Source organism: Lithobates pipiens, unplaced genomic scaffold, assembly GCF_037356315.1.
Source record: "Lithobates pipiens isolate NorthernLeopardFrog02 unplaced genomic scaffold, aLitPip1_a1.2 Scaffold_19, whole genome shotgun sequence".
NCBI classification, from domain to species: Eukaryota; Metazoa; Chordata; class Amphibia; order Anura; family Ranidae; genus Lithobates; species Lithobates pipiens.
Window position 1 is genome coordinate 447,153,931 of NW_027507764.1, and position 26,429 is coordinate 447,180,359.

The 26,429-nt window shown below is 43.8% G+C and overlaps 1 protein-coding gene across 2 annotated transcripts in view; it reads right to left on the minus strand.

Moving 5' to 3' along the window:
* The window catches only part of ATP6V1H (ATPase H+ transporting V1 subunit H), a 150,695-nt gene that overhangs the window by 34,486 nt on the left and 89,780 nt on the right, over window positions 1–26,429 (minus strand). For both annotated transcript variants that reach the window (XM_077492693.1, XM_077492694.1), the window contains exon 12: window positions 14,113–14,238. In XM_077492693.1, the coding sequence (XP_077348819.1) occupies window positions 14,113–14,238 (126 nt within the window). The remainder of the gene's footprint in view (window positions 1–14,112; window positions 14,239–26,429) is intronic.

The following is a 26,429-nucleotide window of genomic DNA, read 5'->3' on the forward strand; positions in this document are numbered from 1 at the left end:
AATATGGTTAATAGAATAAAACCAGCTTAGGTCCTGCAACCCAGATAATGGATTATAAGTAATTTTAAATTAAAGTACTAAAAGACATGAGATGTGTCTTTTGTTCTAGACAATTTTAGATGGATCGGGCAGTTATTACATGGACCAACAAACAGCACCAACTAACGGAATAGTTGCCACGTCTAGTCCCCTGCACTACTATGTGCCAAATCACTAGAATGCAATAACCATAAAAAAATTATAAATAAAATGATGGTGTTTGCTGCTTAACACCTATACTGTATGTGTTCCCAGATATACCAAAATGTGATTGATAAGAAATAGTGATGTGCTAGCCCTCTAATAATGAAAAGATAAAGGTCTAGGTATTAGAGATGCAAAGAATTGATACTACAACAAATAAACATATTTACAGATTGTATGTTTATACTACCACTTCAGCTATTTGCACTTTATTTTGAGCGAGTCATTCTTATTTGCATTTTGGGGGGTTTTATCATTGTTACAAATGTTACATGTATTTATGTTTATTTGAGTAACATCGGTTCTTTGCATCTATACCACCTTTATATTTTCATCATTAGAGGGTTAGCACTTCACAATTTCTTATTATTTACCTAAAGAAATAGTCTATTGATTAAATTAGAAAGCTTAAAGACTAGGTTAGCTGTGCTGGGTGAATTTTCTCTGAAGCCCCATATACACTATCAGTTTTTCTGCTAAGTTTTTCCTTCAGATTTACCAAAACCATTTAGTGCAAGGACCTGCCTGATTGCATACACATTGAAACTCCTAAGGTTTGAGCTCATATTATATGGTTTTGGTCTGAACGAAAAACTCAGCGGAAAAACTGATGTGTGTGGGGCTTTACTCCTCCACTGAACTAGGCAGACTCAAACCTAACATTTAGAAAACTGGGAGCAGGCAGCCTTTTATTCTAGAACAGACATGTTATGCCTGTTTTTCAATAATACACACCTATCTGTCTGCTCGCAGTTTTCAAAAAGTATGTAATGTACATCGAGTTACACTTGTGCAGCTCTCCGTGCATCCTGGCACACACAGTGCTGGCATAAGGCTCCTTTCACACTGGGGCAAGAGCGGCGTCGGCAGCAGCAGCAATTTGCCGGCGGTATAGCCTCGCTGCCCCATTGATTTCGATAGGCAGGAGCTGTGAAGAAGCAGTGTACACATCGTTCCAAAGATGCAGCTTGCAGGACTTTTTTTTACCGTCCTACTAGTGCACCGTTCCAATTTGAAAGCCCTTGGGGCTTTTGCACTGGAGATACAGCAGCGACTGTTTCAGATTGGTTTGCAGACGTTATTTTTAGAGCAATAGTGCCTGCAAAATGACCTAGTGTGAAAGGGGTCTAAATGACTCCAGTTTGTGTGCACGGATGACGTCATCCCCACCAGCCAATCAAAAGGGCGAAAACCAGGAACCTGGGGAGAAGACAACAGCTGCCAGCGAAGGATGCAAATGCCACATCATAGGAAGGTGGGGGTTAGTTATACTGGGGAATTTAGTGCCACTTTAACATACATACTTGGGCAAAGCAAACAAGCCTATTAATCAACACACACAAATATTCTCATTTGGCTGTACTTCTCTTGTGGATCACAGGAGTGCAGTTCTTTCTGAACTCCTGTGACCTGCCCTCTCCACAGCCAAACGAGCTGTGGAGCTGTGACCTGCCCCCTCCACAGCACTCCAGTGAGCAAGTGGGAAAAGGGGGTCGGGCAGAGCAGAGAGCCAGTGACTGTCACTAGCTCTCTGCTCATGGAGCACCGAGAATTGAGCAATCAGTGGTCTTTGATAGCTCAATTCTCAGCCGTAGAGCCAGTGGGGGATAGATGGAGCATCGGATGCTCCATTCACCTAGGCGAGTATGGTTTCTAAAAAACAAAAAACAAAAAAAAAAACACCCACTTTTAAGCAGAAGGTGAAGTGTTTTTGGCAGACAGTTAGATTCAGTTACGGTGTATGTCATGCAGAGATGAAAATAAAATCAGATTTTTGATTAGGTACTACAATACCTCATTCTCCACATCCCTAGGCTGTGAGGACAGTAGTCCTTCAACATGTAGAAAATACTATAATTTTCAATACAAAGAAAAGTGTTCTCTGCTCTAAAATGTATTATCTGAAAGCAGTACATTTGGAAAGAAATCATAATTTGTAGCCATTAACTCTGAATGTTAAAATGAAAATGTGAAAAAGATTAATATGACAGGACTATATCTCAATCACTTGAAAAACCTATTGATATTTCCACAAAGAAAAATCAAAGTCAATTTAAAGCCTGCATTTGGAGAAAAATGCTTTGCAGACACTAAATTCTGTGAGCACAGCCAGATCATCTTCTTTTCAGAAGTACAACTGAAAACAATGGTGGGCTAACCCACTTCATAGAACAAGCAGAGAAATAATGGGTACCGTACTATACTTGAGAATCGTCTGACCTTCTTTTATCAATTCCAGCTATTCTTCTCTTCTAGCCACACTAGCTCAATGTACTAGCAGCTTTGAGAATAAAATACAACATTAGATCACCTTAACCACTTGAGCCCCAGAAGATTTTACCCCCTACATGACCAGGCTGTTTTTTGCTATTCTGCACTGCACTACTTTAAAAAGGAGAAGTATAGCCAAACCTTGTTTGGCTGTACTTCCGTGGATTAAAAGGAGTGCAAGATTGTTCTGCACTCCTGTGACCCATTTTCAGCAGACAAACACGCTGTCAGCAACATCACAGAGCCGGTCCAGGCTGAGGCAAGATCACGGTCATATGGTCAGGATCGGACCGGCACCTGCCTCAGCCTCTCAGCAAGCCACTGAGAGCCTGAGCTTGCTGCTTTTTATTTTTGAAAGCTTCTAAATTAAAAAAAAAAAATAAAACTCTAACTTGGCTCCCCCTTTTACACAAAATTGATGAGGGGCTGGGAAGGAACAGCGCATCTGGAAAGTATTCACAGCGCTTCACTTTTTCCACATTTTGTTATGTTATAGCCTTATTCCAAAATTAAATTCATTATTTTCCTCAAAATTCTACAAACCATACTCCAAAAATACAACGTGAAAGAAGTTTGTTTGAAATCTTTGCAAATGCATAAAAAAAAAAAAAAAAAAAAAAAAAAAAAAAAACGCACATAAGTATTCAAAGCCTTTGCTCAATACTTTGTTGAAGCACATTTGACACCAATTACAGCCTCAGGACATTTTGAGTACGATGCTGCAAAGCTTCGCACACCTATGTTTGGGCAGTATCTGCCATTCTTCTTGGCAGGATCTCTCAAGCTCCATCAGGATGGACGGGTGATCGTCGATGCACAGCCATTTTAAGATCTCTCCAGAGATATTTAATCAGGTTCAAGTCTGGGCTCTGGCTGGGCCACTCAAGGACATTCACAAAGTTGTCCCGTAGCCACTCTGGTCGTTGTCCTGCTGGAAAATATACTTCCGCCGCAGTCTGAGGTCCAGATCGCTCTGGAGCAGGTTTTCATCAAGGATGTCTCTGTACATTGCTGCACTAATTTTTCCCTTGACCCCGACTAGACTCTCAGTTCCTGTCATTGAAAAACATCCCTACAGCACAACGCTTCCCCCACCATGCTTCACTGTAGGGATGGTATTGACCAGGTGATGAGGGATGCATGGTTTACGCCAGACATGATCTGTATTATCCAGCCTGGCTGTTGATTGTAGATCACAGGAATCAAAAAGCAGAAAAAAGAAAAAATTCCAAGGACCATTTGTCCCCACAGAGAGCCAGGTCCTTCTCCTATAGTTTGATTACCAATATAACTAATACAGAGGTTAACAGACAGTATTTGAAGTAAAATAGCCAAAATGCCCCACAATGACACAATACTGAAAATATTTCACCTCCTCTTATAAGTTTAATATGTTCTATAATTTGTATTTTCAGAGACCTGGTATTATTTCAATGAATGGTAAAGTGTTTTGCTAGATTCAGCCAACACTCAATCTTCTCATACGTCCCACATATTGTATTCCACAGCTTACACAGATAATTTACATTTACAAGAAACATGTTTTCCAATTTACCAAGTGTTTCATTTTAGGTTTCTTATTGTGGATATGGATAAAATTCCATGTGAATGTCCAAGATGTTGACAGCATGTACATCGCATATGTACAGAATCACAAATATTCTATGCATCAAGGTGAAAAACCTTCTGTGCTGCAGCTCCCCACTTGACACCCCCTCCCTTTTTCTCACCTGAGCCCAATCCAGTGATATTCACAAGCACAGCGGCTCCTGCCGCAGTCGCTCTCCTCGTTGGACAGATTGATAGCAGCAGGAGCCATTGGACGCTGTCAATCAAAAGCTTTGACATGAGAGCGGGGGGTATGGTGACCCCAAAAGAGGAGAATCAGGGCTGCTCTGTGCAAAACTATTACACATAGCTGGTAGGTATAGAAATATTTGTTATTTTAAAAAAAATGGATTTTTAAAACAGCTTACCTGTAAAATCCTTTTCTTTGAAGTACATCAGGGGACACAGAGGCATAGTAATAACTATGTGGGTTATATCAGCATATCAGGTGCTGGACACTGGCACGCCCTTTAAGGCGTGAACCTCCCCCATATAACCCCTCCCATTACTGGGAGTCCTCAGTTTTGTAGCCAAGCAATCAAAGTGTATAAGAAGAAGAAGGGAGGGACCACTGTGTCCCCTGATGTACATCCATTTTAAAAATCCTATTTTCTTTTCTTACATCAGGGGACACAGAGCCATAGTAATAACTATGTGGGATGTCCCATAGCAATGGCAACTGAAAGGGGGGGGGGGGACAGAATCAAGGAAACAGGAGGCCAGAGGACTCATACTGCAGCCTGCAGTGTATGCTGTGCCCAAAGGCAATCTCCTCATGACCTTTAATATTGATTTGAAAAAAAAACAAAAAAAAACGGATAAACGTCTGAACCAAAGACCAATGTTGCGGTCTTACAGATCAGAGCCATAGAGGCCTGATGAGGCATCACCCAAGAGGCACTAATCGTCCTGGATGAATGTGCTCTTAATATGAGAAGGAAGAATCTTCTTCTTTAAGCTGACGTTTGATCAATCACTTGACAAACCCATTTGGAAAATAGTGGATCTTGACGCTGCCTGTCCATATCTTGGACCCTCTGGCAGTACAAAGAAAACCTGTGTTTTGCGAACCTGAGCGGTCACCCTTAAATAGATTCTGATCGCTCTTACTACATCAAGAGTCTCTAGTGCTTTCTCTTCCCCAGATTAAGGCTTCTGGGGAGAAAAGGAAGAATAATATCTTGGTTGAAATGAAAACCTGTTACCTCTTTTGGTAAGCGTTCAGGACGAGGACATCAAATTACCTCATCCCTATACATGATGAAATATGGCTCTTACAAGACAGAGCCGTTAGTTTAAATACTCTTCTAGCAGAAGAAATGGCAAGCAAAAAAAGATCATCTTTCTCGTCAAAGAACCAAGAGAATTTCTCATAAGGTTCAAACGGCTGATTTAACAAAGCCTACAAGATCAATTTTAAATCCTAAGGATTTAGAGGTGTCTTGATAGGGGCAATAAACTGTGTTACCCCCTGAATAAGCTACGCACCAAGAGAGGGAAGCAAGAGGCCGTAGGAAAAGACATCGACAAGGCCTGGATCTGGTTCTTGATAAAAGTCAAGGCCAGCTTCATTTCAGATCCCATATGCAGGAATCCTGCCTATTGACATACCTCCAGGGGTGCCAACCCCTGGATCCATACCAAGAAACCTATGACTTCCAGATTCTATAGTAAGTGATTCTGGAAGCCGGCTTCCCGGCATTAGTCAAAGTAGACACTACTGAAGGAGATCACCCACAATCTTTTATGGAGTGGGATTCAACAGTCAAACCTGTTAAACTCCTTGTCCGTGGAGTAGGATGAAATACCGGACCCTGTGCAAGAAGGTCTGGCTATAATGGCAGAGCCCAAAAGGACTTCAACTGCCCTCCTTATGATCTCGATAAATTCAGATCTTCAGGGACCCGCTGGGGCCACCAGAATCACTGCCTTCTGTTCCTGCTTAATCCTGCGGAGAAGGCGCGGAAGTAGCAGAGCTGGAGGAAATGCGTAGATCAGCGAGAACTGATCCCCTGGGAAGACTAATGCGTCTGTTCCACCAGCTAGCAGACCCCTTGTTTGACAAAGTTGTCGACCTAACTAGTGAATGTGGACGCGAATAGGTCCATGTCCGGAGTATCCCATCTGACAAGGAAGATGTCGGGGTGAAGAGATCATTCTCCTAGAAATAATTGTTGGCGTCTCGAGTAGTATGCCTGAAATATTAAAATTGCCGATAGTGTTGTGTTCTGCCAAAGCTAGAACATTATTCACCTTTTTTTAAAATTAATTAATTTATTTATTGATGTAAGCCACCACCGTGGCTCTGTCAGACTGAATCCTATCAGGACAGTCCTGTAATCTGACCACCAAGATTCTATGGCCAGATATACTGCCTGAAACTTTCAACAAAGTTGATAGGCAAGGTCCTCTAACTTGGACCATCTCCCCTGGACAGAATCTTCTTCCAGGGCAGCTCCCCAGGCTAGAAGGCTGACATCTGTTAACATCTTGCAGGATAAAGATTTTCCCTCCTGCTGGATAACAACCACCAATTTAGGCTCTGACCTACGTTGGGAGCCAAGCGTATTGCAAACACACAAGGTCTGAATCCTCTTTATTCCAGACCAACAGGATGGTGTCTTAAAGCAGTCTTTGAATAAAACTGCGCGTAAGGGACGGCCTTGAAGGAGGCCACCATTTCCCCTAAAAATCTCCTGCAGCCAAAATGAAGGAATTTTCCTTCCTGATAAGTTGAATTAGTCCTACAATGGAACCGATTCAAGTCTGGGGTAAAAATACCTTCTTCTGTATGGTCTTTATAACCAGCCCCCAAGTAACCTCCTTGATGGTTTTAAGGAGAATCTTCCTAGGCCAAGAATCCAACCTAGAGATTTCAGCTATCTACAGCTGAGATCAGACTCTGGTTTTAGACCTGAGACTGAATGATCTATTCAAATAAGATCTTCTAATAGGCTAGGACCGCTATGCCTTGAGCCTTTAACCTGGCTAAAGGAGGTGCCAGAATCATTCAGAACACTCGTAGTGCTGTGGCTAAGCCGAATGGCAGTGCCATGATTGAGATTATTATATATATATATATATATATATATATATATATATATATATATATATATATATATATATATATATATATATAAAAATATATACACATACACACACACTTTATATAGCAGAAATTTCTGGTAAGCGGGAAACTTTGGCACATGGAGATATGCAACTCCCCCTCCTTGCAGGATGAACACAGCCGATCAACTTATGAAAGGATCTGATGTTTAAGTGCCAATTCAGATCTCCAAGATCTAGAATGGGTCTTGCCTCTCTGCTTGGCTCTGGGACCTTAAAAAGGTTTGAGCCAAAAACCCTAGTTCCACTAAGGGAAACTCTGATATCACTGACTGGGATAACAGCTGATCCAGAGACCAGATAGACACTTCCCTCGCTCTTTTTTTTTTCTCTGGAACCTTAGGAGCATTCTTTGAGGAGATGGACACTCTTGCATAAGACTGCCGCATCAGCAGCCCCAAGGATCCCACAGGCAGCACCCAAACAGGACCCGAACCCTCGGATCGAAAGCCGACTGAGCCATCTGGGCTCCTGAAACTCTAGATGTAACCTAGAGAAGAAAAATCGCAGAAATCACTCTGCTCTTAACATTGTTCCTGTCAGACTGAGAATCGCAGGACCTTTCCCCTCACTCAAACAAATGGGGGTGCTCCTTCATGAGAAGGCCTTAGCATTCTGCTTGATGGGCTTTCTACCCCCAAGATCCTAGTTCTGCCCCTGGGAACTTTGTCCTGAACCTGACGATTGAGACTGTCGAGACTGCCTAAAGGCAGATACCCCAAGCATAGGAGAGGCTGCATGATTAAGGGACACAGACTGTCTTTTCACCTGGTGCTTCGGCTGACCAATATCTCAGCCATGGACCTCTGCAAAAATGCACTAGTCCAAGTATAAGCCATAGGGCTTAAATGATCGAGTCCTTCATAGCATCTGTGAGACACTGTGCGTCAAATACACCAGCCCCCTGCCGGGTCTGCTGATCAGGCAGAACTTTCAGGTATCTCACACCTGTTCATTAACCCCTTATAGTCCACATTCCAATGCATTGGCTGGACTCAAAATGTGCTCCACCACAATAGTGGAGCAGACGTTAAGGGGTTAATGGACTGAACTACTTCAATTGCAGCCAGAACTGCAAAAGACATCTCGTCTTTAAAAGGAAAATCCAACCTTAACTTGCTGGATCCTTTACCATGAGTGCATTATCCACTGGACATGTGAGACTCTGCTCACTGAGGCGATTGCAGCATTAATAGCTGGAACCCCCCATTTCTTTCAGAAAAATGTTCCCATTCAGAATACATAGCTATGCATTTTTAGTGCTTTTTGCATCTTGCACATTTGCACTACAGAACACCATGTTGAATGGACTACCAGGTGATACCTCAAGAGCCTGTGGCAGGCAACAAAAGGGTTAAGTAAGGGAGTAGACTAACACCTGACGTGTGCGGCTACTCCCTGTTAGGATCCTCTGAAGAGGAATTTGAACATGTTCTCATCCTGAGAAGCCGAAGAGGGCCCTTCTCCACTAGATTCCTCAGAAGTGGAATCACCCCGCACGATCTGCGTGTTCGGGTTGTTGAAAGCTTCATTGTGGAGGATGGTGGGACTCCGTCCAACTACATGATGTTCATCCTGGACCTCCTACGATTTATCCTCATTAATAACATTTTTATGTTTGGACGCTCCCATTACCTCCAGGTGCAGGGTGTGGCTATGGGGACCAATTGTGCCCCCTCATACGCCAACCTGTACCTGGGGGGATGGGAGCGTCAGATTTTTTGACAGGAAAATCTTCAAAGATTTTTTGATTTAATCCCAATGTGGCGGAGATTTATTGACAACATTTTTTTTATATGGACAGGCAATGAAACAGATCTAGCTACCTTTGTGAATCTTTTGGGGGACAATTCCTTCAATCTGAGGTTCACTATGGAAAAAAGCCTCTCCAGATTAACTTTTCTGGATGTACAAATTTTTGTCGATTTAAATGGCGAGGTCCAATCCACCCTCCACCGCAAAACCACAGCGGCCAATTCGCTATTACACGCATCGAGTTCACACCCGTCCCCTCCGATATCGAATATTCCCTATGGGCAGTATCTCCGTCTTAGACGAAACTGCAGTAGTCAAGGAGACTTTACTCTGGAGGCTAGGAAGCTGAGACTGCGCCTACGCCAAAGAGGTTACAGCAACAAGTGCTTGAAACTGGCATATTCTCAAGCAAGGAAACAAGACAGGGCGGTGCTGATACATGGTCATAGACCACCTAGAACAGCTCCTGGAGTTAGATTTATAACCACTTTTAATGAACAACATTTACAAGTAAAGGGGATCCTTCAGAGGTATTGGTATCTCTTGAAAGGAGATCCAACACTAACCAAATACCTTCCGGATGTTCCGGGAGTTACCTACAGAAGGTCACACTCTCTGAAGGACTCCCTAGTTCAGAGTCACTTTACCCCTTCCCCGCTGGTGGGAAAAAAAAGGCAAAGTATGTGCTTCTTGCCACAATTGTGGCTTTTGTAGGTATTTGCATGCCTCTGAATCTATTTTATTGCCTAATGGTCATTTGTTCAAACCTAAATTTACAGTTACTTGCCAATCCATTGGCATAGTATACATCATGGTATGCCAATGTGGTGCCTTCTACATAGGCAAAACCAAGAGTCTCTTTTTCCACCATATCAGGGACCATGTGTCCCTGGTACGGGGGAAGAAGATAGAGACTCCAATCAGCCGACACTTTGGCTTGCATCACCAATTCAATGACAATCTTATGCATTTTTTTCCACTAGAGCATGTTCCCCCGGGGGGAAAGGGGGGGTGACTACAACCGTACTCTATAGCAATGTGAGACTAGGTGGATATTCAACCTGGGAGCCACCCGGTCCCCAGGTTTGAATGATGCGTTCAGTTTCAAGCCCTTTCTCTAGATGAGCCATGACTCTTGGATTGGGGTTCTTTCCGGTTTTGTTTTTGGTGTTGTGTTGTGTTTTGTTTTATTTGTGTGCCACGCTGCCCTGTTGGGTGTTACCATGCCTTTAACTCCTTTTATGGATTTAATTTAAATACCAATTTTTGAAATTTTTTTGATTTAAGTGCTCTTACTTAAATCAACTTTGAATGAATGATAATTTGGTTTTAGAACCGCCATGAGGAATTTCTCTGTTTCCCCTTTAAGGCAATCTGTACGGGTGCCCTGGGGCATGATTTGCTTATAGCTTGTTTAGCCAATTACAAGTTCCGCCAACTTACCCCCTTCCGTATTTGGAGGATTTATTTGCCCACTTGCCGCTTTTCCTTTTGTTATTTCTTGGAGCCTGGGAACCTTTGGATGATGGCAGTGTTATCTTGTCACTCCGGTTTCCTTGGCGTTTAGCTTGCTCCCTGTCTGCCAGATGAATGGGCATATTGCCATTTTCCATCATGGTCGCCTGCGTGTGAATGACGTTTTCTTCGTCGCTCGCGCAGGAGCAACAGACAGAGGCGGGCAATGCCCTTAGGTTTGCCATCTTTGAAAATGGCCGATGCGTCAGAAAGACGTGAATCACATCTTCCACGCATGCGCAATAACAATCTCGCCTAGTAAGGGAAATCCTCTTTAGAGACACGCCCGCAGCCCGGCGGTGACGTCAGACGCCGCCGGGCTGGAGCCACGAGCTTAAAACACCTTCTCTGTCATTGCCTTGTTGGCAATTGATGGAGAAGGACCTCTGTGACGTTCTGATGCGACTGGGAGGAAATGTCCAAATCCCTTTCATGTTCTTCTGGGAGAGGTAAAGTCTTGGAATCTTCTAATAGACTTCGTGGACTATTGTTTATATGTGAGCTCCCTGGGACTTTGAAAGTTTGCTTAGCATTCGCTGGGGAACTTTCCTTTGGTCCCTAATTGATAGCAATTTATTTACAAAAAACAGTTTTTTGTTTTGAACCCTTACAGGCCAACGCTCTCTGTAAAGGCATTTAATCTCTAATACCATCTGACAATACTTTGGCTATCTTGAGATATCTTGTCCTCTACATTTTCAAATTGGCTCAAACATATTCACTTCCTAAGCCGCGTACACACGTTTCCGAACGGGCTACTTGCCCACACACGGCACTTTTTCAGCGGACTAATACGGCGTACTAAGTCCGCCGTACTATCCGCCCTACTTTTGAAATGAACGGACTCGCCCACACACGCGGAGGAAAGCCCGCTCATTTCGAGCGCGTCTCCAGGTAGGCGGGGCCCGCGAAGGATACGTCGCTGGCCCCGCCGCCTGGTATGGACTTAAAGGGGAACACCAACACCGAAAAAAATCGGTGTGGGGGTCCCCCCAGGTACACATCAGACCCTTGTCCGAGCACGCTACCTGGCCGGCCAGGAAAGGGGGGGCGAGCGAGCCCCCCCCCCCCTCCTGAGCCGTACCAGGCCGCCTGCCCTCAACATGGGGGGTGCCGTTGGTTGTCGGGGTCTGCGGGCGGGGGGCTTATCGGAATCCGAGAGCCCCCTTTAATAAGGGGGCCCCCGGATACCGGCCCCCCACCCTATGTGAATGAGTATAGGGTACAATGTACCCCTACCCATTCACCTGTGTAATAAAGTACAAAAAAAAACACAACACACAAGGGTTAAAATAGTTTATTGCACAGCTCCGGGAGGTCTTCCGTCTTCGGGGGGTCTTCTCGCCGGACTCCTCCGCTATCTTCTTGTAGCTCTTTTACTAGCGGAGGAGCCCGACTTTCTTCCTAGCCGCCGCCCTTCTTCTAACTTCGGGGGTCTTGTCCCCCTCTTCGGTTCTTCTGCCGGGCCACCGCGCCTTCTTCTAAGCTCTTTTACAGGCGGTGGCCCGGTCTTCTGCCGCCGCCGCCTTCCGTTCTTCTGTCCTTCTCTTCTTCTTCTTCAGATGTTGCCTCGCCGAGTCCTCCGCTCACAATGACGGGGACTGGGCACGCGGCGACTTATATAGGTACAAGGGGCGGGGTCTTCGGTTGATGTCACTGCCACAACTGCTTCGTCTGAACCATCATGCCACCACAACATGTGGGTCAACAGGAGCATCCATGCCTGGTCTGACGCCCATTACACTACAAGCAAGGAAACCCGCTACCTGTCTTCATCTGGCATTGCAATGTCAGTATATTGCAAGATCCCACTAGCTTGAAAATGATAAAAAATAAGCTTCAGGAATTTTTCCAGACAAATGCACCCCCAGTAAACAATCCCTTTGTGGTAAGAAATGCCCAAAAGGCGTTCATACCTGGTATTTTGATTCAACAATGGGCTGGAGCAAAAAAAAATAAAAAAAATAATAATATATTATATATATATATATATATATATATATATACACATACACACACACACACACACATATATATATATATATACATACACTCACGCTCAAACTCAACACAATCACCTCATAGGTTAGCACGCACGAGCATGAGAGAGGAGGGAGTATGTCCAGGATTCCAGCAGCAGATCGATCATTTTTCCTCAGGCTCTCCCAGGATTGGCTGCTCCTCGCCTTAGCGTGATTGGGCACGCTGAAGTCATGTGGTTCCTTCCTAGAGTTTTGTTTGGATGGTAATTGTGAAGGGGTGTGGCCTGATGCCGTTAATTTACCATCCTGCTGTCATCGAGAGAATATCTTCTCTTTAGCCATTCAATGGAGCATTTTCTGTGCCCTGAATCAGCTGTCAAAGCTACCAGTGCCAGGAATTACCATACACAGGCGCTGGGTAGCTTTGACATGCACACATTATGGGGTTCGTGACTGTGCTCTGCGTGTGACATGTGTGCATTTTTCTATGTCCGGGCACGAGGTTATATCATGCAACTCACGGATCTAACGTGACTCATACAGGCAAAGAGATCAACATTTTTAAGGTAAACACACATACATTACATTTGTGCACATTACTATGGTGCCTTTGGTTTGTACAGGATACCTGGTGGGTTTCCAACCACTTTAACCATACATACAAATGTTACAAAGTGCCATTCTAAAACCAACATTTTAGATTCTGTAAGTTCAACTTACTGTATAATATCACATGAGCTAAAGATTATCTCAACATAAATAGACGTTAACAGGTAAAGTGGTTGTAAACCCATTACAACCCCTTTAACCTACAGATAAGCCTTAATCTAGGCTTACCTGTAGGTGCAAGAAATATCTCCCAAACCCAAAAGGTTTAGGATCTATTTGCAGAAGTAGCGGCACCGATGTCTATAGCGCATGTGCCACAGACATCAGGTGCAGGCGCACTGAGCATGTCGTTTCTAATGGCGATCATGCCGTTAGTGGCGGCACCAGTGCACACGTGCGGGAGAGACGTCATCGCGGCTCCGGACAGTCACAGCGCCGGAGCCGTGATACCCGGAAGTCACTCTGGGATAGATGGCGGCATCGGAGGAGGCGAACGAGGGCCGATGCATGGGCTTCAATCTCAGGTAATTCATAATGAGCTAGCATGCTATGCATACTAGCTCATTATGCCTCTGTCTTGCAGGGTGTATTTTTTACTTTAAGAGGCTTTACTTCCTCTGTAAAGAAGACAAAAACAAAGATAAACAAGATAATATAGAGATGACAAGTATAAATACAGAAATAGTTAAAGAACTAATGATATGTATAAACCATGTTATGGACTTATTTCTTATTCACATTTGTGCCAGTGTTATTGCTATACTTCCAGCATCGGACCTTCAGGTCTCAGAAACAGAAGCTGCAATCATTTTGATGAATCTGTTAGTTGGTCTCTGGAGTTACACTTTCTACCCGTACCACTTTTCGAAAGCATACTGTGGCTACCAACTTGCTTGTTAAACACAGGACTCTTTGGTAAAATATCTTCAATCTAATGTTCATTCTGAATCTAAATGTTTATTTTATGTTTTTATAATATGGTATCTGTCATATTGATGCTTACTTTAGGAGTTCATAGTTCTTCTCATTTAGTCTTGCAGCATTTTCTCGCCAGAATTTCTCAGATTTGTGCACTGGGCTCCATTCCAGTCTTCCCGACTTCAGCTCAGAACTGTACTCATCAAATGAGCTGCATGGGGGAAAAGGAAGACATTAAACTTTAACTGCTGCTGCTCAGAAGGTTTATAGATACAAAGAAATATACTGCCAGGGTGGCACTGTACTGAACATTCACAACTTGTATATCAATCCGTATATTTTGCAATTCAACACAAATGGTGATATGAAGATATACATACAGTTCTGCTTAACCCTTAAAGAGGAAGTAAACCCTTCCAAACAACTTGGACCTATAGGTAAGCCTAGATTAAGGCTTACCTGTAGGTCCAAGCAATATCTCCTAAACCTATATGGTTTAGGAGATATTTGCCCGAAAATGGGCACCGCTGTCTACGGCGCATGCGCCGTAGACAGCGGCGCGCAGGCGCACTAAATGCGGCAAATCCAAGAATGGATTTGCCAAATTTGTCGACTCCCGTGCGCATGCGCGGGAGTGACGTCATCGTGGCTTCGCCGTATGGCAGCGGCGGAGCTGCGAGACGCGACTCCCGTGCGCATGCGCGGGAGTGACGTCATCGCGGTTGCGCCGCTGTGATTCGTCGGAGCTGCGAGACGCCACAAGCAACATGGATGCGGCGGACTACAGGGGACAGCGGCGACTTCGCTGGCTCCTGTGTCAGGTAAGTGACACATAATGAGCTACTATGCGATGCATAGTAGTCCATTATGCTTTACCTTTGCAGGGAAAAAAAGGGGAAGTAAACCCATCAGGGTTTACTTCCTCTTTAATAACTACAGTGTGAAACAGTGAATGAATGCAACATAATGCAGCCCTGTCATTGTGATGAAAACACTCGCTTGTATTTGAATAACTGTGGTAGTTCAAACTCTTGGGGATAATGTGCACACATCCAACAGCAATGCAACATTGTAGCCAAAACTAAATGCAGACTCCCGCTCTTATGGTATGAACAAAATAAATAAAAAGAGAGAATAAAAGAAGAACTGCAGCCAATATCGATATATTTTCACCTTAGGGTGGATCTAAGGTACAGAGAGCAGGAATGGCGCTGTTCTAAAATGGGATACTCAGAACTAATAGTAGCGATCCTGTACACATGAATAGCAAAATACCATGTGCAAAATGTGCAAAAAGTGCTACAGTGCAATTTTTAAATGATTTGAACAACCTGATGTACTATAGCACATAAAAATTGCAAAAACACAAAAAAGCTGAAAAAAAAAACAAAAAACAAAAAAAAAAAACTAAAGATTTTACATATTAAAATTACATGTCATTTCTTTATGTCTAATTATGTGTTTTTTATATTGTTATTTTTCTTGATGATTATATATTGTCATATTAATATGCATTTTCCCTTACATTTGGATTTATATAGTCCTTTAAAACTTTACATTTTTGCCATGTTATAGAATAACATTGTTTATAAACTGGACAGCTGCTATTACTGCCACCATGTTGAAGTTTGGACCAACCAAAAATGGCCGCGATCACATGGCCACAAAGTTAAATTCTTAATTTCTATGTTTTCATGTTACGGAGCGGCATCGTTTACTTTGTAATCTATAATAGTATTGCCACCATGCTATAGCCTGGACTAATTAAAAATGGCTGCGATCACATGGCCACTAATTGGGATACACCTCATACTCTAAAAACCGGATGGTGTAGCAAGATGGCGCAGCTCCAGATGATGTCCCAGTGATGAAATGCGTAGGGCATGGCCAATAGTGACATCACTTACGGTTTTCGGCCCGCGGAGCACAGATCATTCTGGTTTTAATAGTTTTCGCTTTATATTAACTAACTGAATGTGAGTTCTCTTGTTTATATGAATAAACATCTTAAAATATTTTAGGGTAATACACTATGGAGCTTTTTCCATCTCTACATGTGGGCATGGTAAGAGGCTAGCTGCAAGGAGATTTCTCACATCGCAAGCATAGAAGCCAACAGCTGGTAAGAAGACCAGAGACTCCTCTTCCCTTTAAGCTACACAGTGGCTCATACTGTGAAGGTGAAGTACTTCCTTGTGGGGTGAATAATAGCGGTGAGTGCTTTTCCTATGGGGCATCTTTTAAAGAAGCACCGAATAAAAAGTTGAAGAGCACTTTTGTCACTTTGTTACCTGCATCGGGACTTCATAGCACATCAGCACAGTTTATTTAAAGATTCATATATGCATATTGAGCCCAGTACAACACCATTTGCAACTATCGCACAGGAATATATTTAGATTTTTTTGTGCACTTATTTATGGTTTATTTTCATATTGTGGCCCTCTGGTTAGGTATATTACATAACTTTTTTGTGTTTAAAGGGTTCTGAGTACCCCATTTTAGAACAGCGCCAATTCAATCTCCCTTCTCTCTCAACATTGTAGCCAGGCTACATTTGAGGTTTAACCACTTGCCTACTGGGCACATAAACCCCCCTCAATTTTAAGCTTTCAGCTCACACTTTGAATGACAATTACTCAGTCGTGTAATGCTGTACCCAAATTATTTTTGTCCTTTTTTTCATACAAATAGAGCTTTTTGGTGGTATTTGATCAACTCTGGGTTTTTTATTTTTGCGCTATAAATGAAAAAAATACCGAAAATTTTGCAAATTATTTATTTTTCTTCATAAATTTTGGCCACAATTTATACTGCTACATATCTTTGGTAAAAAATAACCAAAATGAGTGGGTATTATTTGGTCTGTGTGAAAGTTAGAGAGTCTACAAGCTGTGGTGCAAACCATAAAAAAAATAATCACACCTGATGTACTGGTGGACCATCTCATTTCTTGCGACTCGAACAAGCCAGGACTTTTTCACAGCCTAGCCACATAGAGAGGCCCAACATGCAGGGAGCACCATCAGGTGGGTGTTCTAGGAGCATAAATTACACATCTAACTTGCTGACTACCTATTACACTTTTGAAGGCCCTAGAGCACCAGGACAATGACAGGTGACACTGGGGACAGGTGGCACTGGCAGGTGACACTGGGGACAGGTGGCACTGGCAGGTGACACTGGGGACAGGTGGCACTGGCAGGTGACACTGGGGACAGGTGGCACTGGCAGGTGACACTGGGGACAGATGGCACTGGCAGGTGACACTGGGGACAGATGGCACTGGCAGGTGACACTGGGGACAGATGGCACTGGCAGGTGACACTGGGGACAGATGGCACTGATAGGTACTGTGGGCACTGTGTTTTATTTAATCTTCACTCATGCTGCAGCACAGAATCTCTCCCTCCTCACATGCGGTCTCTGTGTGAGGAGGGAGAGCCGGCAATGAGAGATGATCTCATATGCTTACATTTGAGATCATCACTCATTTGACACGACGATCAAGTGCTAAATGGCCGCTGTGATTGGCCATTTATCATGATCTGTGATTGGCTGTGTCCAAGGGACACGAGCAACACAGATTTTCCCTGATGCACACCCCGCGGCGGCACACAGGGAACGAGTAAACAGGAGGCTGTCCAAGGACGCCTTCCTGGCAATTGAGCGACACACTGTAGCCATCTTTCAGCTAAAGCGCGGGTGCCTAGTGGTTAATAATCAAGAGATGCCATTTTAAACCAATTTGAACAAGTATTTGGCTGTTTGAAATATATATACAGAGTTAGACAGTATGTAAATACAGGTACCGTATATACGAAGTGGCACTTTGAACACCCCGTTCTAAAACAAGGCCAGAGGTACTTTGCATTTTTTTGTTCAATTTATAAGCTGTTTAAAAGTTAAAGTTAACAAGCTCTACACTAAAACATTACTTTGACTACTTTAAAAGATAAAACGCTTTAACACTGTCCCTCTCTCCATATTTTACTGCTATAAATATGCAGAAGAAATGTGCTGCCTAGCTGTAAATATTAAGTAATACAGAAAAGGGCACTGCACCAAAACAGTATTGTGACCAAATTGGAAACAGAACACTATGGCTTCTGGTTTTAAAACATTGTAATCAAGACAGCAAACAAAGCAGTATAAACACCATTGAATTCAGTACCCATGCTACCTATATAAGCTGGGGCATTTTGCAGCATAGTTATAAATATGAATGAATGACGTGATAACTGGATTTACTAACAGAATGACTCCAACCACAAAGGCATATAATTCATATTCTATATTAATTATATATTTTATTATTATTTATTATATAAAAATATAAAATCTGGGGCTAGATCACTTTGATCTCCTACTGAGAATGGTCTACACAGAGGTCTTAAAATATATATTTTTTAATTCTTCCATGCATGTGGGTACCCATAATCAAGTCTTTTTCGGAAAAGAAGCGGTTGTAAGGTTAAAACGTAAAAACTGCTTGTGTGAGATATTAAAAATGCAATTGTGGCATTTTTATCCCTTTTTTAGTACTGAAAAGGGCCTGCTGACATCACTCAGCAATTACAGACTCTAGAGAGATCCTGGCTTTAATGTCGGGATCCACCCAGATGCCTGACCAGCAGCTGGCTCAGTCTCTCCGCGCACTGCTTCTGCCGACAGCCACCCTCGCCCCATACACAGCCTGGCACTCCAGTGAGCACCGGTGGGGCAGAACACAGAGCTGGTGGCTGATATTCACTGAACTGAGCAATCAGTAGTCTTTGATCGCTCAGTCTTAGAGGTGGTGGGGGAGTCAGGGGAGAAGCATCAAATGATCTCTCATAACTGAAAGTGCTAGTTTTCTGGGGCTTTTGAAGATGCACAATGTAGCAAAGGCAAGAACAAGTAAGGAACATTTGCCTGCTATCCAGTAAACCTTTGCTATGAATGTGAGAATTATGGATTTATCTTAAAACAGAAAATGAAGATACTTCTACTGACTTTTAATTGGGCAACACAGTGGCCAAGTGGTTTCCACTTACACCTAGCAGCACTCAGGTTGTTGGTTCGAATCCCAACCATGACACTACCTACCTGGAGTTTGCATATTCTCCATGTGCGGGTTTTCTCTGAGTACTTTAGTTTCCTCTCACACACCAAAGACATGCTGGTAGGTTAATTGGTTCCTGCCTAAAGTGGTCCTAGTAAGTGTATGTATGAATGTGAGTTAGGGACCATAGATTGTAAGCTACTTGAGGGCAGGGACTGAGGTGAATGTAAAATATATATGTGTAAAGCACTGCATAGATTGACAGCACTATAAGTACCTGTAACAATAATAATTAAATAACATTTTAATATCCAAAATGCATACCAATATGTGTTGAAGATTTTAAAAATGCTTTTTCAGGAATTCTGGAGTTTCTAAAATAATAAGACCAGGAACAATATGATGGCATAATAACCAACAGAAAAAAAAAACTGAATATTGCGTTTTAAAAGCTTATTTACCTGCAATGAGTACAGGAAAATGAAATGTACTATGGAAAATAAAAAGATGAACTGCAATATATACAAGGTCTGAACAACACTAACAAAGACAAATTGAGCCTTTTCAAGTGACCAGTAAACATGTCCATTTATAAAATAAGTGTACTTCCCCTTGACGGCACTTAACAGGAATGTAGTCATATCTATAACGTTTTGTTCCAGCCTAGAGTCAAAAAACCAATTTATATTAAAATCTACGATACCTGAAATCATTTAAACATCTGAGGCCAGTAAAAAAAGAACTGAATATTGCTAGTAATAATAAAAGATCCCAAGTTTTCAACAAGTAGCTCATGTCTGCTGGAAAGGGCACAATCAATTCCCATTAAAAATGCACACAAAAGATTTTACTTAGAATATACAAGACTTAAGGGCACTTAGTTACAAAGTTCAAACAAGGTTCAGAATACATACATAGACTACTTGGTAGGAATGTAAAGAGTCAATGTCATCTTGTACTTTCCCAGTTTAAAGTACCATTGATGACAAAAAAACATTTATCGGCACTAAGTTTTGTTTGCAAGACACAATAGGGCCTAAGACACATAGCAGGTTAAGATGCTGAATTGCAAGGCCAAAAAAACAAAAACAAAAAAAGTTTGTACTTATCTGCTCTGTGTAATAGAGATGGGCCCTGGACTTTCTCTTCTGGGGTCCCCTGCCAGAGCTCCTGGCTCCTCTTCTTGGTGTGCCACCATAGAAAGCAGCTTCCTATTATGGCACACCTGTGGGCTCGGATCCTGGGCCATGCGGCTTGTGTCTATAGACACATACAGCATGGTATGGCCCCACCCCCTCGTCACAGAATTTTGACTGGCAGCAGCAAGAACCAATGGCTCCCACTGCTTCAGCAAAGCCTGAGACCGGGAAGCGATGAAGAGAGCCACTGCAGACAGGCACAGCTGGATCGAGTGGGGAGGGGTGAGCTGGAGATACATATACCTTAATGCAAGGAATGCATTGTAGGTAAAAAGGTTTAAGCTTTATGACCACTTTACTGAAGAAAGACTCTTATTTCTCCTGTAAACAAGTTGTTCTCTTGTGCATACTCCCAGCATTTATCTTCAAGCATATCGATGGTCAAAATGTCAAATCATATACTAATTTACACATTGTATTTGAAATAGCTATTGCCTATTGCTATTACTCTGAATGGTGTTGAAGTTTGTAAACTTACATTTTCTAGTGCAGAACTACAGAGGTGAAATTTCAGAGGTGTAGTCAGTAAATGACTCACTGCTTGCAGGCAGCACGGTACCATGGAATAGTCCTTAGAAATGTAAAGTAAACAACAAAGAAGAAAGCTGCAAAGCATTCAGGGAGTCCAGGAAGATTTAGAACGTGATGGCCAACAGAGACGCAGCAATCACAACACGAAATTACATTTTATTGGATTGTTATTGTCTGTATTGCTATTACTATACTGATGTTATAAAATGAAAGTGTATGCTATGATCGGGGATTTCCAAGGATTGCAAATTAAATTTGGGCCGCCAAAAAAAAAAAAGAGAAAAGAGAAAAAAGTGTGGTGAATGTTTTTTCCCTGTGCAGGTCGGCAGCCGGAGTTCATCGTGGTTGATGCTGGATTTAATACAGGGGACAAAGTCCCTTTTTTTTTTAGAAATGAATCAAGAAACTGGCTCCGGGTTTTGATTTACTGTGTCCATTTTTTTTTTTTTAATGAGTAGGGATACTACTTATTTACATTGGGGGAAGGTGAGATCTTGGGGCTTAGTTGTTAAAAAAGAGGGTTCCAGATCCCGATAAGTCCCTCCCCGCACCCCCACAACCACAGAGCCACAGTTGTGGGCAAGAGGTCATTGTCCTCATCAACATGGAGACAAGGTACTGTGGGGGGGGGGGCAGAGGGGTCCTCTTAAGCAGCAGGTGTGCAGTGAGCTAGTAGTGGTGGCCACACATATACACCGGGAACACTAAGCAAGCCGAGCCCTTCTGGGAAGAGTAAGATTGCACACGGCTGTTTCAATGCTGTATTGTTTTAATATATCACATGAGTGCACAACTTTTAATAAAAGGATCAAGTTTTTATTTTATGGTATTATGCTATATGGTTTTCTAATGTCTTTTGGCATCCACATTTTATCATTATCCTGATTGAGCTTTATGAAAGCTTGGAGGAGAGCTGTGACAGGAAAGCTGTGACCCATTTATCCATCCGTTTGGTACATTGCACACTAACATCGATCCATACCCTCCTCAAGGAGGATCATATACTAGGGCCAATTTTGGACAGAGGCCAATTAACCTACCTGCATGTCTTTGGAGTGCGGGAGGAAACCCACGCAGGCACAGGGAGAACATGTAAACTCCAGGCAGGTAGTGTTGTGGTTGGGATTCGAACCAGCGATCATTTTTACTGCTAGGCGAGAGTGCTAACCACTACACCACTGTGCCGCATGAAAAAAAAAAAAGAAAAGAAAATTGGCAGCCGTGGACCACTCTCACCAAGATGGCGCCGCTTCCCTTCCACTTCGGTCAATCAAGGAGAAGCTGTGGAACACAGACACTCATCAGGAGCATTTCGCCCCCCACACACTGGCAAAGGATCGTAGTGGGGCCATGCATTTCCTGGTACAGTGCTGGCTGTTAGCGGAGGATCAGACATCTGCCTGCTCTCCTGCCTTGGAGGAACCTGCAATCACATGGACTCTCCCTTATAGAGCAGTGAGTAACATTCTTGTCTCTCATCCTGAGTCTTGTAAGGCAGCCGACCCAACACAGGACTCCTGTCAGACATCCTCATGGCAATCACCTCATATAAAAGCTCTCCAACTAGCTTGAATCAGGTGTTTGATGTTTTGCAAGAAGATATATCCCTTATCCGACAAGATCCGAGAAATGGTTTCTGCTTTGGAGGGGAGAATAATCTCTATAGAGGACACTGTACAGCCCCTTCTGCAATCCTTGTCTCATAAGATTTCAGCACATGATGCTCGGCTGGAATATTTGAAAAATTGACTCCGCCGCAACGTGCATATAGTGGGTCTGCCCGAAAGATCTGAGGGGAAGTCTCCTGTGGACTTCATCGAACATTTACCCAAGGAAATCTTTGGACCCTTCCTGATAAGGTTTTTAAACTACAAGGGTCAGGACATCATCTTGCCAGACAGTGTCCTAATATTGCGGTGGATGGTGCCAAGATTTTCCTGCAGAGGTGCAGCCTCAAAGAGCTAAATATGTGCATGTGAAGAAGCAGCTGCGTAAATTGGAGCTCACTTATTGCACTTTATATCCTGCCAGGCTGCAAGTGGTTACTCACGCCAATACTCATTTCGGAGACACCTGTAGCTGCCCCCTCTGGTTGGATACCCTTGAGCGACCCAACCATTCATCTACACGGGTAGCATAGGAACTTTTTTTTTTTTTTTTTTTTTTTAACATTTATACCACTTATAAAAAGGTAAATATTTAAATAAGATAATATGAAAGTAAAAGCAAGTAAAAAGATGTATGTTTTTACAAAAGACCAGTGCACACACTGATGCTTGATAAGGGAGGGCAAAGTGACACAAACTCTGCTTTGCTACAATAGATCAGTCTCTTGATCAAACACCTTGCTACTGTACAATACATGAAGTCAGTAAATACCAAGAAAATGTCTAATGTGGTATGTACTACCTCGTTAGTGAGAGTATTCAATTCAACCACATAGGCTAGCAGTTTTTGGGCCTTCGCTAGGGTAGCTAGCATATGACTGTTGAGCCTGCATCGCCGTAGCACCACTATTGATACTGATGCTCTAGAGAGCAGGGGGACCGTATCCAAGGCCACATCACAGACATACTTAAGGCCATGTACCAACTGATCTGCCAGTTCTACGCAGACCGAGGAAGTCTGTTGCTTCTCCAATTCATGGTGCAACAATTTTGCCCATTCAGTAAGTGTTTGCGACACCAAGGCCGTGGCCAGCACAGGTCGTAACGCTGAACCCACCACCGTAAACATGGACTGAGCCACTGCCTCGACCCTCCGGTTGGCAGGGTCCTTGAAGGCAGGAGTCCCATCTACCGGAATCGTCGTTACTTTATTCAACCTGGATACCGGGGGGGGGGGTCAACAACCGGAGGAGAAGCCCATTTTTTATAGGAGGCTCTCCTCAAATGGGTAACACACCATTTTTCTCGGGACTCGAAAGTCCAGAGAAAAAAGGCGGTGCGTTACCACCACCATTCCTCGTAGATGAACTTATCAAAATATGTCAAATACGGAAACACCTTAGGCGTGCGGGCCGGTTTGCGGGACCCAAAAAGCGGCCGCCACCTTGGCAGTTGTCCCTGCTGCATCCTGTATCTTCAGGGTATCCCGCACCACTGTGCTAATTGCTCCTACTAGCTCTTTTTCCTTTGCTGACCCGGACACAGTCAGTCATTCTCACTGTCTGAACGGTCCCAGGTCGCATCCTCCGATACATCAGAACAGGGGCCCGCCTGTCACCGTGGGACCTGACTCTGAATCAGGTTTCCCTAGAAGGCGGGGGAGGGCAGGGGGGCGTGTTTTACCCCCCCTTGCACCCGCACGCCGCCTCCGCCCTTGCGACAAAGGTCTCCAGGAGCGCCGACAAAGTGTCCATAAGGAACCGTATTTTGTGCAGGTGAGCCGGTTGCAATAGCAGGGATATCTGGGGAAGAAGCGCCAGCTTCTGGCACCATGCTGACCCTCACTCACCTGCCACAACTCAGGGACTTAAGGCAAGGTACACAAAATCCCACCTTCCTAGCTGCTCACAGACTGAGGGGTCCCCCCGCAGGACTCACCACCCTGACAGTACTGCGCCGTCCGCTCTGCCCTGTGTCAGTCCCGAAGTGCTCAAATTAAAAACCGCGCTGTTCTGATGTATAAAGACACCAGCACTAGAGGAAAACCGCGCTGAGGCTACAAGAAAATGTCCGCTGGCGGTTCTAGCACAAAAACCACCAAGAAAATGGGCACCAAGCCTTCTAGAAAATGGATGACAGCATATATACTGCATAAGGCTACAGGAAAATGGCAGCGGCCCACACAGCGGCCTCCCCTCATGGCAAACAGCCCCAATACCTCCCTGTGACAGGAAAAAGGCAAGGAAAGAAAGCGTGGATCCTGACAGCCAGCGCAGCCCCCCGCCAAGGCCCGGAGCACCCCCGGCCAGGTACATACACCGCATCTCATGCCCAGTCACAAAGCAGCCCCAGCAGGGGGAGGAGGGAATGAGGGATAGGGAGAGAGGAAATGGAGAGTAAGAGACCCCCTAGTCAACCTCCCAGGGAATGCCCAGCTGCTCCCTCCTGGGGCCACACTTACCCCTCATGTCGGGACTGCTGGATGAAATCCACCACAGACCCATCACCCGAGCAGTACGGGGTGGCTGTTGGCCACGGCACACTGATACAGACAGCAGTAGCCCGGTCATATGTGTGCCCCAGAGCATATAGCCCACCGGCCGCCCCTGGACAAGAAGGGGCATGTCGTGCCCAACCCAGTGCGTAGATGGAGTATGCACACGCTCAATGGCCAGGATGGGGAGATTACAAGGATCTATATTTTCCAGCCTGTCACCCAGCCCGGCTGTTGATAGTAGAACACAGGATCAAAATTGCAGAAAAAAATTAAGATTCCCAGGACCAATGATCCCCTCAGGTAGCCAGGTGCTTCTCCTACACTAGGCAGGAAAAAAACTGAGCTGTAGGAAGCAGGGTGAGGGGTTATAGCCAGTGGCACCGCCCCCTAGACGGTGCTATGCAGTCTTGCCGTTTTTACATGTTTTAAATGTTCTGCCTAGTCCCCTCCTGAAGGTGGCGTGATAACCCTGTCAAGATTTAAAGGAGCTGTGTCCGTCAATGAACGAAATAGAAATAAGAGCAACTTAAAATAATACTAACCTAAAACCCTTCAGAATAAACATTTAAAGGTGGGCTTTAACACCCAGGTTTTGTGTGCCAAAAATGTGGTCTGAGCATTTATCGAGCCATCGCAGACAGTTCTTGGTCAAGGGTTTCCGATCGGGAGCTAGTGGGACAGGCTCACGAACATGTCACCAATGTGAAAGCAATCACGATGCAAAAGCTGCATTTACAAAGGGGTTAACAACGTTAACAAATTGTTTAAACTAATAGTCTTAATTTAAATGATAAGAGTTTCTATTATGTTTGAGGTGGTCGGTAAAATCTTTTACCTGTCAATACATTTTCAATGCTTTGTCAGTAAAAGACATTGTGAGGGGTTTGCAACCTTGGCTGTATGACTTTCCTCCAAGTGAGGTGTTCCATGAAATGCCATTCTTTGCTCATTTGCCTAAAGGACCAAACACTATGTGGTCCAAACTTGAACCTCACAAGGTGAAAGGTTCCTCTCTTGCACCACTGTGAGTCAGAGATTGTCAGTCGGCTTGGTTTCTAATGCTTGAAAGTGCTTAAAATTGCCCTGCAGCCAGCTCTGGATGGCATAAGACACAGTTGGATGTGAAAATTACTTTTATCAGTTACATCAATCAGGGGACATATACTTTCAACTAGATGGGTTATTAGGGCTAGTCTTGCAAATACCCAAGGAGTTCCATAAATAAATATATTGCAAAATGATATCTAGTAACCATTCCTAGAGAAAACAGCCAGAGAGTTAGGCAGGCCATAGATGGTGAAAATTTCTTTCCTGCAACCATGGGTGGGCTCCCCGCTGGGAGAAGACAGTGATTATTACTAGCGACTATAGCAGCAGCTAACAATATTCGCAAATGAATCCGGCAGGCTGGTTGTACCCAAGTTGATCAAGCAACTTAGTACATTCAGCCTGCCCACTTACAGTTCGAGTTGGTCTATGGCCAGCCATAGGTGCTGATCTCATGCAGCTTTTGCCTCATCAAGC